General features: G+C 48.4%; 3 protein-coding genes across 3 annotated transcripts; 1 reads left to right on the forward strand and 2 right to left on the reverse strand.

Annotated features, from left to right (window-relative positions):
• Positions 1-130: 130 nt before the first annotated feature.
• On the reverse strand, positions 131-2166 carry BDV27DRAFT_163028 (putative MFS multidrug transporter; the record flags this gene model as incomplete). Its single annotated transcript, XM_032073483.1, has 7 exons — positions 131-684; positions 745-792; positions 897-1142; positions 1225-1354; positions 1415-1828; positions 1897-2051; positions 2109-2166. The coding sequence occupies 7 exons, from the start codon at positions 2164-2166 to the stop codon at positions 131-133; spliced, it is 1605 nt and encodes a 534-aa protein (XP_031922095.1).
• Positions 2167-2753: 587 nt separating this feature from the next.
• BDV27DRAFT_136784 (Zn(II)2Cys6 transcription factor) lies at positions 2754-5353 on the reverse strand. The gene is made up of 7 exons (XM_032068839.1): positions 5073-5353; positions 4737-5010; positions 4590-4684; positions 3936-4516; positions 3763-3882; positions 3422-3700; positions 2754-3356 (listed from the first exon to the last, which is right to left on the reverse strand). Exons 1-7 carry the CDS (start codon positions 5294-5296, stop codon positions 2818-2820), a joined length of 2112 nt encoding a protein of 703 aa, XP_031922096.1. The 5' UTR covers positions 5297-5353; the 3' UTR covers positions 2754-2817.
• A 2760-nt stretch (positions 5354-8113) lies between these two features.
• Positions 8114-12691, forward strand: ncr1 (sphingolipid transporter NCR1). Its single transcript, XM_032077052.1, has 3 exons — positions 8114-8734; positions 8805-12246; positions 12314-12691. Exons 1-3 carry the CDS (start codon positions 8468-8470, stop codon positions 12415-12417), a joined length of 3813 nt encoding a protein of 1270 aa, XP_031922097.1. The 5' UTR covers positions 8114-8467; the 3' UTR covers positions 12418-12691.
• Positions 12692-12835: the final 144 nt, after the last annotated feature.

Below are 12835 nucleotides of genomic sequence, written 5' to 3' on the forward strand. Positions count from 1 at the left end.
TTTAAAAGAAAAAAGAACAAACGCCACTCAACCATGCAAACCCAAAACCTTAGAAATGCAAAACTCATGCCATCATATCATCAACACCAACACCAACATCAACATCAACTCCCGTCATGCAAGCCCATACCTAAACATCCCCCACCGACCTCTCCGTCCTCTCCTTCAAAGAATCCTCCTCTAATAACCGCTGACAAAACGGACTCCTCTTCCGAATCCACGGCCCCGCATAAAGCAACGCAAACGGAATCGGAATACACGCCAGACTAGCGAATCCCAGGACAGAGGTACCCCACCCAACACCCAGAGTCGAATACAACGGATCCGCAGCAAGCGGGAATAGCGCACCCACGATACTTCGCATAATGACCGATGCGGCGAGTGCGCTAGCGGAGTAAATTTTGTATGCATCTGTGACGTACGTGAGCAGTGAGATGAAGATCATCTGGTAGCCGACGCCGAAGAGGAGACCGGATAGCACGGGTGCGATCCAGTGGATGCTGCGGTTTGCGGTCCAGCCGAGCCAGAATAGGCTGATCGTTAGGCAGGGACCGGCGATGCAGGATATGGGGAGTCGGTGTAATTCGGGACTGGTAGTCCAGGATTTGCCGGCTGCTTTGGCTTTTTCGTAGATTGTATCGTAGTATAGAGAGATCAGGCCTGAGGAGGCGGCGCCGATGCCGACTTTTTTTGTGGTCTCGGTTAGTTTGGGGTGGCTAAGGGGTGATTGGGTGGGTTGCTTACTGGGAATGTAGGTGAGGGATGTGGTTTGGACGTCGAAGTTGTAGGTACCTATTGTATGGTGTGAGTATAGGCTTATCATGTATTCAAAGACTTGGTTTTGTTGGCTAGGTTTAGTTGGGATAGAGGGAAGCGGTCGGGCTAGAAAACCATACCTTCGAAGATGATGGGATATGCCTGGAAGTAGAAGAATACCAGACTATATGCCAGAGAGATATAGAGGGCAGTGAACAGGATGATGGGCTCAAAGACAAGCATAGTGATCGGACGCGTGATGATCTGAGTAGTGCTGTACTGAAACCCTCCATTTTGCAGCTCTTGTGGAGACCGATAAGAATTGCATCCCGACTTTTTCCTAAGTCTGGAAGCCTGTTTTTTCAGGATGACGGGTGAAAAGGTTTCTGCAGTAAGATGTATCAGCATTTATCCTGGATGGATGACGGTAACAGGCTTGGATATCATTTAGAACCGGAATGCTCATACCTGACATAAACATAAGCCCTATCCAGGAAATGCCGGCAAAGATTAAGTCAATGCGAAAAGTCCATCGCCAGCCGTACTGGACTGAACAGCCAGAGATTATCGGTCCAACAATTGGACCGAAGCTTGCAGCCTGCGAGCCACGTTAGGAAAGCGATAATTGGAGAACAGGTAGGCTTTTCATGTAACGTACCGACATATAGAATGCCATGACCCGTCCCCGGCTCCGTAGGTCTGAAAACATATCCGCGTATACTCCACCGATCACAGTCTGCGGTGCGGCGCCCATAGTACCGCAGATGGCTCGAAACACTAAAAGTGAGGGCCAATTCGGCGCAAAAGCACAGGCAAGAGTTGCCAGGACAAAGACATTGAAGGTCCAAGTGAGGACCGGCTTCCGACCGATGGTCTCACTCAATGGGCTAAACACTAGAGGACCTACAACATAGCCGATAAGGAATACAGCTGTTGGTAAGACCTTCTGTCCGTCACCGCGTTGGTGGAAATCTTCCATGATAGCAGGAACCGCATTGCTAGGTAGAGAGGATGATACTCCGCTGTTAAGGACAACAAACAGAGCTATTAGAACATTGTACACCTTTTTATTCTAGAATAGGAGACATTTGTTAGTCCTATTAATAAACTCCATGCACAGTCCAAACACAAAATACATACAAAATCCCAATTGTTCGGGTTCGCCGACGACCCCTCTTTAAATTCAACAAGTATCTCACGGCCCGACAGCTCGACCAACTTGTAATGCTCGTCTGTTCTATTACTGTTCATCTTGGATACTGGAGAAGGGCCAGCCTCTACCTCTTCATCCCTCCCTGATATGTGTTAGGGCTGGGAGAATAATGATTGATTTCCTGGAGAACCAACCGTACCTGAACTCTCGGCAATAGAGGTTTGAACAATCACAGATTGCTCTGCTCCCTTTGCCATTTTGTGTGATATAGAAAATGAATAGAGACAAGGGACACGTAATAGAGAATGCCAGTCAAGTTTGTTATGTTAATCCATTCCAATGCATTCGGAAGTCGAGAGACTCGAGACTATATAAGAGAACATCTTTGACGCTCAGGCTTACGGGGTAGAAAAAGTAACACACTGAAAATTGAGTCATAGTGGCTAGGCCTTTACAAATTACCCGGATGCGATATCTCACAATCGCCATCAGGTTTTTTTTTTTTTTTTTTTTTCCTTTAATAACGATGTACCAATGAATTGCGTGTATACTTCAGTTTTAGAACCGGGGCCGGATCGGGACCGGTGGACAGAAGAATCCACAACGCGGCCCCGGCCAGGATCCGCGCCGCGATGTCCGTCTCCGGTTGAGAAATCTCATGCACTTCTACGGCTTGGGGATCCTCCTTGTTGGATCTACTCCGATAGTGTGATGATCATTAGGTGCAACGACATAGTGGATTCCTGCCCAACAACATGATTTGCTCTGCCTATGCTAGTTCTAGAGCCCCGGCCCATACCGAAAACTCTGATACTTCCAGAACAAAAAGTTTTTACTTTGAAACTCAGTATTAATCATAGAAGGAGAGATTAGTCTATTGAACTCTCGTAGAAAGGGGTAAGCAGGGATCATTGTGGCAAAGAAGGCATCACAGGCAAGAAGTCAAATAAATCATTCTGGCCCTCCTCAAAAAGTCCAAAGGAATCTGCAATGGGGTTGTTCGACATGGTCCAGTTGGGCGCTTCCATAGTACCAGCAAATCTTGAAAGAGGCGGTCTAGATATCGCGGCTTTGTCGCTACTTGGCATCGATACCGCACTTGTGTCCTTGTCACCTGGGAAGGCCGCGCCGGGTCTATAGCTAGTGTCTTCCAGTGGGGCCAGCCCTGTTGGAGGGGTCGTAACCACGGGGGCGTCAGGGCGTCCACTTAGAGGTTCCTGCACGTCCCCATGCTCGGGCATATTAGGTGCATCTGCACGGTCATGACTGTGTGGACGCTGACTCACAATCAAAGCGCGGGCATAGTTCACAAAGAGGGAGACTGTGCGGTGAATATCCGGGTACGGCGGTTGTTTAAGAAATTCGCAGATATGGTGTACTCGTTCCAGCAGTAAATCCTGATCAATGAGCGTTGGGCGCCACCGTGCGATGCGTAATGCAAACGTCGCTGATTCGTTAGCCTCGCCGTCAAACGGTTGTGCTTGGAACCCTTAGCAGGTTATGGCAACTTACTGACAAAAGCGATCGTCAGCGCTGGGTACGTCGGGGCCCATTCTAGTTGACAGCGGTAGGCCGGCTCTGTGATGAGGAATGCTAATTGGTCCATGATCGTGGTCACAAGGGACTGCCATAGGTTCAGAACTCGCAGGTCCATAGTTTCGGAATCAGACGAGGCAGTTGACTGTAGCTTCTGAATTCGTGCCAGCGAAGCGCAGAGAACGAATATTCTAGCATAGTTGAGCATGAGTTTGAGACTACTGCGTTGAAATGCTCCCGCATGAAATCCATTATCTTTGCACAGAATGGGGTCAGCATTATTCTTTTGAGGCCCTGTGTAGAAGATAGAGGCATACTGTCGTGGATCTCGTCCCACGTGGTCCACCAATTCTGTAACCGTGTCATGATAGCGGGTAGCTCCGTCGAGACTATGTGGTCGATTGTTGATGAGTTCTCAATGATGACCCGGGACTGACCTGCAGCCATGTCAGTTTATAGAACGAGAACGTTGACTAGAGTCCCGCCAAACCTCGAAGTTGATGAAGCTCAATTATGCATACAGTGCGCATATCGCATGGCAGTGAGAGTGGATACTCAAGGAACTTGCGCAACTTCATGATATCCACCTCAGCAATGCGTGATTTACGGCCAGTGCCCGACGCTACGTCCAATTCCAAAGTGAAGCTAATCAGCCAGGTTCTTGTCTGCCATACCAACTGACGATCTGCCATAGATGCGGTTAGGGAACTCCGGGGAACGTTCTCTTGAGACAGCAATGTATCCAACGACTTTTCCAAGCCGGAATCCAGAGCCGTCCGAAGGATGAGCGCTGTGGAAAACCATGTCTTCTCAGAGTATGCCGCTAGTAGGATCATCCCTTGAACCGCCTCCAGCTTCGTAGGTCGCTCGAAAAAGCCATCCTCGGCCAGTCGCTGCGCTTCATCCTGGAGGACTCGTTGCAAATGTGTGTCGCTGCGCAAGTCCGTCACAGCGCGACTGGCTAGGTAGATGATGACTGTGAAGCAAAATACAGACCGGGAACGGATGGAGTCAAAGGTGTCTCGAATCGGGTCAAATAATGGCAGGAAATTCTTGCTTCCGCCCATGAATCTGCGAAAGGAGGTTAGGTATCACTCTGCACTTCTAGCCAAGCACTGGTCCCATCCGTACAGAATGGACATACCGTTCATACATAACTCGAGCTCGCTCCTCACTAACAATGCCCCGCGTTACTATGTCGCCTTTCGTGTCACCGTTGGATGGATTATCCATGAATATCTACCAAGCTTAGTCGTGCCATGACGCCCGTCCGTAAACTATCTAGACTTACGTTATTGGACCCTAGCAAGTTAACTGACATAGAATGCATTGCTCCTACCGGGGCGATCATATCATTGGGGCTTAGTTGCTGAGATTCTGGTCCATTTTGCTCAGTAGTTTGAGACGCTCGTAAGTCTTCCAATGCTGAAGGCCCCGGCAAGGAGTCTATGGAAGCATCGTGAAAGGCAGTATCCCTTGCTGAGACTGGCGAATATTCTCGCTCTCTTGATTCGGGCGTATTCAGACCACTGCCGTGACCCCATGGGGAAGTGGCTCCATGTCCTCTATACGATTATATAAGCTGAGGATCGATCTGAAGTAGAACACCAATTGTGGAGGCGCATACCGTGTTGATGGGGTTCCGGTCTTCTTCCGACGCTCACTGCGTCGTCTTCCGTCCTCCATCGGATCCAAAATGCAATCCCGACCAGCCGAACGGCAGCGGAAACAGGGAACTTGCGTCCGTGCATCACAACGCATTTTCTGCTTCCTACACCATCGACAGGCCTTGAAAAAGCGGACCGGAACATTTCCTGACCTGAAGATTATCTCTGGGGCACTTTTGCTCATGTTCGGCTTTGGATGGTCCTGTCGATAATCAACGTTGGTAAACAGAGCAGTTTCGGGCCCAGGATTCGAGCCTTGGCATAATAATGTGGTAAAAAAATTCCCTCATACATACTTTAATTGACTACGTAGTATCCTGGAGTCTCATGCTCTTTGGTTATTCAGCCAGTCCTCCAAGGTATGTCATCAGACTTCCCTCCTTGTACATCGGCTCCGGTCACGTTATTTAGCGCGACACTAGTCTACATTCAGATACATCACCAGCAAGCTAGTTCCAACCAGGTTAGATCGCTCTCATTCAACACATCTACGTACTACACAGGCCAAAAAGGCAATTCGCTCAGCGCCAATCCATGATTCGTAATATTTTTATGGTGAAACAAAAGAAAAAAGCATTGATGTCATAAGAAGTTCCTCCGGCCCAAATCATGTTCTCGCCCCTTCAGTTTTGTATCCTCATAGTTTCATATGCGTATCCCAAAAGCCTCCACTCCCTAAGAAAGAGAATGAATAGAATCTTTGCTTCTAGCCAGTCCTTTCCAGGATACTGGACCATCATTACTTCGTTTGTGACTCATTAATCTCAAGAAATAATGAATCTCGCGACCATCATCGCGTATGCAATATGGTCCATTGTTACCACCTGGGTCAAGTAGTGCTCGTATTACTCCTCCCTTCTCATACTGGTAGAATAGGGCTTTAGAGCCTTGGAAGATTGCGCCCCACAGCAAAGCTGGCCAGCTTCTATCTTGTGGCGTGATCCCGAATCGTGTGCGATAGATCTTCTTGAGCTTCTCGATGGAACTATTGAGGTGGTGATCATCTGGCATGACTACAACCATCAAATGGTCAATGGGACCTTCGCCGTCGTGGCATTCGACAATATAAACTACTTCTCCTTCGACCTCCTCCATGAAGAACTTCCATCCATACTCCTCCGGAAAATAATTCATAAGGAGGGCAACAACCATTTGAATCATAAGAGATATCTGCTCTGGGTGCTCTGGTTTTTTTGAGCTAATTTCGACAGGCGTCAACCACTTCTCTGACCAGTTTATCGTTGTAGTTATCGTCTGGAGAACAAGTTGTTCTATACTGGTGTACTCTTTGAGCCAGAATTCCTTGGGTTCCCTTGGCACATCTTCGTCCATGATGAGCACCTTATTATCGTAGAACTCTGGTGGCTTTGAGGATTGATCATGGAGTAGTGAGAACTATATCTTCAGCGGTGCATTTTCGAGACATTATATACTGTGTCGAAAGACTTGTTTCTGGGTATTTGGCGCATAGGGAGATACGCGATGCAAAATACCGGTATAAAGACTCAACAAAGAAATGAATCCAGGAAAGTCGCATTGCAAGCCCGAAACATGGCACTCTTACGAACAATATCATTGTTCAAACACGACACAAGCCGTTCTACTGACGCCTTACTAGAATAATCCTGAGGAGCATCCCCCCCCCCCCCATTTGACAAATAGAAAAAAGGAGAAGGAGAACACAGATGTCCTCAGGGGGCCTCGGAATCTTGCGCTTTAGCTAGGCTGGGTTATTCCGTATTGTTAGCCTTTCTGGATCACCCCCTCGCATAACGGGCTCTACCGGAAGAGTAGAATTGTCCCTCTTTCCGGGTCCTATAAAAGATAGGAACATTACTGTTGAGTACGATAGATAAAGCCCTGGGAAAGAGGTGGCTCATCCCGTGAAAATCTTTGGGATGGTCAATTTGTATATGCCTATTGATATACTCCGGAACCATATTCTAGCAAACCGTTTCCTTCCCTAACTATGGTTACTCTTTGGCTACACAAGTCAAGTTCAGCGTAAGATTTTAATACGTGGATACTATGCTCACCCTTGGTTTGACCCTTCATTGCATGATAATTTCTCGCTCAGACAGACATATAGGAAATTGCCCCCTTCCAATGAGGCATACCTAGACGATGTAAGATCGTTTATGGGTTCCCAAGTCTGTTTCCAGTTTACTGCTCATGTAAACTTGCTATAGAATACTTTCAATGCCCAAGAAGTTAGCTTGTTAACAAAGGTGCTACTTGGCGTCTGGCAAGTGGCTTGTTTTAGTCTCCTTGGTGTTGAGTTTGACCTAATGTATCTGTGCTTCATTCTCCGTGATACATTTACGTCAGAGACGCTCATTTGTGGTCCTTGGGCCATTGTGATTTACACATCATAATCATGTCGTGTAACCGGCTATTCACATATTGACGCCTGAAATTGTGACTCGAAATCATTTTCTTCCGTTGAATGACAACAGTTCAGTGCGGCAGGTTCAGTAATGAAAGGCCTCGGTGGTCCATAGTATAAATCTTCTTGTATATGGGGTTTAAATGGAGAAAAAAATCAATTGATTATCTAAACAAACGATAAGTTCCCTCAAATCCTGCATAACATGTAGGTGACGGTAAGGCTTATGCTGAACCGTTTGAGTGTCTGTTAACTGAGGGTATGTACCAAAAAATATATATACGTATTTCTAAGTTGTGAAGTGGGGTTATGTGGGCTGACTGGAAGGCCACTCAGGGGAAAACATTTTTGAGAGACGAGCATTAAGAGAATTAAGATTTATCATTTAGCATAGAATTTGTTGACCATAATTAATCCGCATTATCAGCCTTTCCGCAAACGATGAACGGTGCGTGCCTGATGATTCGAGGTGCCTGACGTTAGTGCGCGGAAATGGAGTCCTGAGGCAGGAAACCTAATCAACCCGAGGAACAACGCAACGTTTCTCCGCCTTACGTAGTGTGTGATCTAATGTAATGTCTCTCCGCCTTTCCATTTCCCTTCTTATCGTCACGTCACTCCCCCCAGCTTCCAACTCAATTCTTCATCCGCTTTCTTATTGCTTTGCATGGTTGATGGAATGAGCTGGATTCATCCTGTCATCCATGTTCAGCTGATCTCGCTCAGTTGATTTCCCTTTACACTACGAATATATACTATCTTTAGGTATCGCATTGACATCACGCGTCCACTGCCGTCGGAATCATTGTTTCGCAGCACCCCTGCCGGACGTGGCAGCGCCGTTATTCCTCACTTTATACTTCGAACAAGCCCGGCTCTTTCCCTCGTCTGTTATTCGCCTTGAATGATTTCGACTAGTCCTCAACCAAACGCATCCGATCGATCCCGTCTCTAGAACCGTCTCCGACCATGCGGGGACTCCGCTTCGTCCCCATCATCGCAAGCCTCGGCTCTGTGTTCATACCACAATCATTAGCCCAGGGCGAGACTGCACTGCACGAAAAAGGGCGTTGTGCTATTCGAGGACACTGTGGGAAGAAGTCCATCTTTGGCGGAGAGCTACCATGCCCGGATAATGGCGTCGCAGAGGAACCGGAAACAGCGGTGAGGAAGAAACTCGTGGATTTATGTGGCAGTAAGTGGGAGGAAGGCCCAGTGTGCTGTAAAGATGAGCAGGTACGTGTCCTATGTGATATGTCACGGCAATTGACATATTGAACTGCTTTCCTAATTGTTCCGTGGTTAGATCGATGCGCTCTCGAAGAACTTGAAGCTTGCCGAGGGTATCATTGCCTCCTGTCCTGCATGTAGAGAGAATTTCTTCAATATCTTTTGTACTTTCACCTGCTCTCCGGACCAGTCTCTCTTTCTTAATGTGACAGAGACCGAACCTAGCAGCTCTGGCAAATCCTTGGTGACCGAACTAGACAACGTCTGGTCGGAGGAATACCAAAGTGGATTCTACGAAAGCTGCAAGAACGTGAAGAATGGAGCATCAGGTGGTAAAGCGATGGACTTCATCGGTGGCGGCGCAAAGGATTATACACATTTTCTTAAGTTTCTGGGAGACAAGAAGCTTCTGGGTAGCCCCTTTCAGATAAACTTCAAAACCAAGCCCACCGGTCCGGACCCTCAGGGAATGCATCCTCTGCCCATCAAGCCCAAGGCATGCAATGACTCAGATGAAGCCTTCCGTTGCTCCTGCGTGGACTGCCCCGATGTATGTCCACAGCTGCCCGCAGTGGAAACGGACAATCAATGCCATGTGGGCCTTTTGCCTTGCCTGTCTTTTGCTGTTATTCTGATTTATTCCGTGTTTCTGCTATTTGTTGTGGCTCTTTCGAGCTACTTCACGTATAAAGAACGGCGCCACCGCAAACCGGAACGGGTCCGACTGCTTCAGGACCCGACGCCGAGCGACGATGAAGACGAAGGCGATATTGTTCACGCCGGAGGCTACCTCGAGCAGCCCAAAGGTGTTTATAAACTGAACTCTGTGTTGGATAGTGTGTTCAACCGGATTGGCGGCACATGCGCCCGGTTCCCCGGGTTTACCATCGGGTCTAGCATCGTAGCGGTGGTGCTGTTGAGCCTGGGCTGGTTGAGGTTTGCTGTGGAGACCGACCCAGTGCGATTGTGGGTGAGCCCTACGTCAGCAGCCTTCCAGGAAAAGCAATACTTTGACGCCAATTTTGGCCCCTTCTATCGTGCAGAACAAGCTTTTCTTGTCAATGACAGTGGCCCCGTTCTTACCTATGATACCTTGAGTTGGTGGTTCGATGTCGAGTCCCGAGTCCGGCGCATGATATCACTAGACCGTGGGATTATTCTGGATGATATCTGCTTCAAGCCTACAGGTGATGCTTGCGTAGTCCAGTCTGTGACTGGTTATTTTGGTGGTTCGATGTACAATCTTGACCCGGACTCTTGGAAAGAACGTGTGAGACATTGTGCCGAATCTCCGGGTGATGTAAACTGTCTTCCTGAGTTCGGGCAGCCTCTCAAGCCAGAAATGATTTTGGGCGGCTATGAAGAATCGGGAGATGTGTTTGACGCTCAAGCTCTGATCGCCACATGGGTGGTAAATAACCATGCCCAAGGGACCGAAAACGAAGCGAACGCGATCGACTGGGAAGACAGCTTCCAGGGAATTCTTGGTGTTGTCCAAGAAGAGGCCAAGGAGCGTGGCTTGCGCGTGTCTTTCAGCGCCGAAATTAGCGTTGAGCAAGAGCTCAACAAATCGAGTAACACGGATGCAAAGATCGTCGTCATCAGCTACATTATCATGTTCATATACGCCTCCTTGGCTTTAGGCTCGGTTACTGTGACGAGGAAATCGTTACTTACGAACCCCGCGAACGCTCTTGTCCAGTCGAAGTTCACCTTGGGCATTGTGGGAATTGTTATCGTCTTGATGTCTGTTTCCGCTTCTGTCGGGCTATTCTCCGCGACAGGTGTCAAGGCTACGTTGATCATCGCAGAGGTCATTCCCTTCCTGGTTTTAGCTGTCGGCGTGGATAATATCTTTTTGATTGTTCATGAATTCGAACGGATCAACGTCAGTCATCCTGACGAAGAGATCGACGAGCGAATCGCTCGGGCTGCGGGTCGCATTGGCCCTAGTATCTTCTTGTCCTCCCTTACCGAAACGGTAGCTTTCGCTTTGGGTGCTTTCGTCGGAATGCCGGCCGTCAAGAACTTCGCCATCTACGCCGCCGGGGCGGTTTTTATCAATGCCGTTTTGCAGATTACTATGTTTATATCTGTGCTTGCGTTGAACCAGAGACGTGTGGAAAGCCTCCGCGCGGATTGCTTCCCATGCATGACGGTCCGCAAAGCGCATTCCGGGATGTCCGAAGACCAAGTTTTCGATGATCAGGATGGAGAAAGCTTTTTGCAGAAGATTATTCGCAAGGTCTACGCCACCTTTCTCCTCACTCGCAAGGTCAAGGCTGTCGTTGTCATTGTATTCCTGGGCCTTTTCACTGCTGGCTTGGCCCTCATTCCCGAGGTGGCGCTTGGCTTGGATCAGCGTATCGCGCTGCCCAGTGACTCTTACCTTATCCAATATTTTGACGATTTAAATATTTACTTTGGAAGCGGTCCTCCAGTGTACTTCGTGACCCGCAACGTGAACGTCACGGAGCGTAGCCATCAGCAGCAGCTTTGTGGTCGGTTCACGACTTGCGAAGAGTTCTCATTGCCGTTCGTATTGGAGCAGGAGTCTAAACGGCCCGAGGTGTCTTATATCTCAGGATCCACCGCTAGCTGGATCGACGATTTCTTCTACTGGCTTAACCCCCAGCAGGACTGCTGCAAGGAACACGACCAGCTTTGCTTCGAAGACAGGGATCCAGCGTGGAACATTTCCCTCTACGGCATGCCAGAAGGTGAGGAGTTTGTCCGCTACGCGAAAAAATGGATCGATGCCCCTACAGACGCATCTTGTCCGCTGGGAGGGAAAGCTCCATACAGCACTGCGCTTGTCCTCGACTCGAAGCGAATTATGACCAATGCCAGCCATTTTAGAACGACACATACACCTCTCCGGACGCAGGACGATTTTATTAACTCTTATAAATCGGCACGTCGCATTGCGCAGGGTATCTCCGCAGAGCATGGTATCGATGTGTTTCCCTACTCGAAGACATACATTTTCTTTGATCAGTATATTTCCATTGTTCAGCTTACGGGTATCCTACTCGGATCTGCTGTCGCCATCATTTTCCTCTTGACCTCCGCCATTCTAGGCTCCGTCGCCACTGGGGCCGTGGTGACGGCCACCGTTGTGATGATAGTGGTTGATATCATCGGCTCGATGGCCATCTCCGGGGTGTCGCTAAACGCTGTGTCTTTGGTGAACTTGATCATCTGTGTTGGTATTGGGGTTGAGTTCTGTGCGCATATTGCTCGCGCGTTCATGTTCCCGTCTCGGGTGATCTTAGATAAAGTGCCCACCAAATTCCGCGGCAAAGACGCGCGGGCTTGGACTGCGTTGGTCAATGTTGGAGGCAGTGTTTTCAGCGGCATCACTGTGACTAAATTGCTCGGGGTGTGTGTGTTAGCCTTTACCCGCAGCAAGATTTTTGAGATTTACTATTTCCGTGTGTGGCTGGCGTTGATCTTGTTCGCGGCTACCCATGCGCTCATCTTCTTGCCCGTAGCCCTGAGCTATTTCGGAGGAGAGGGTAAGTTCTTGTCGATATCTCTAACTTTACCCGGTGTTATGAGGTCCATAACTGACCATCGTTTTAGGATATGCCGACCCCGGCTCCGATGGTGGCCTTGAGGAGAATCTTGCATCCCGGGGTTATCGCTCTCTGCTGGTTGATGACGATTACGACTCAGACGGATATTAGACATACAATACTATGATACAATGATTGCTTGATGCTTTTACGGACGATGGGACTCTTGCGAGCCCCGTCAACTCCCAGCTTTCGTTTGGCTGTTGCGGGATGCATACGGAGTTATCAGGATGGAATGGTGTTAGGAATTGGATCGTTCTTTACTTTGATGGATGCATACAGTGAACTTGGGGTATGTTACATAAAGCGGTAATACACGAGACGCGTTTCAATTGTGCGACAGAAAGTAAACCGAGAGAAAATCCCATAATTTAGGAGATTGAATGAATGAAGATCATGGAGAAAAAGAATCGCGGTTGGGCAGCGACACGTGAAGCCACGCGCTTCTAACCGCATTGAGCGTAGTGACCTATCCGAAACTGGTTAACGTCAAATAGTCAATAATTGGATTGCTTTTTTTTTTTTTTTT

Source organism: Aspergillus caelatus, assembly GCF_009193585.1.
Source record: "Aspergillus caelatus strain CBS 763.97 unplaced genomic scaffold BDV27scaffold_290, whole genome shotgun sequence".
Taxonomy (NCBI): domain Eukaryota; kingdom Fungi; phylum Ascomycota; class Eurotiomycetes; order Eurotiales; family Aspergillaceae; genus Aspergillus; species Aspergillus caelatus.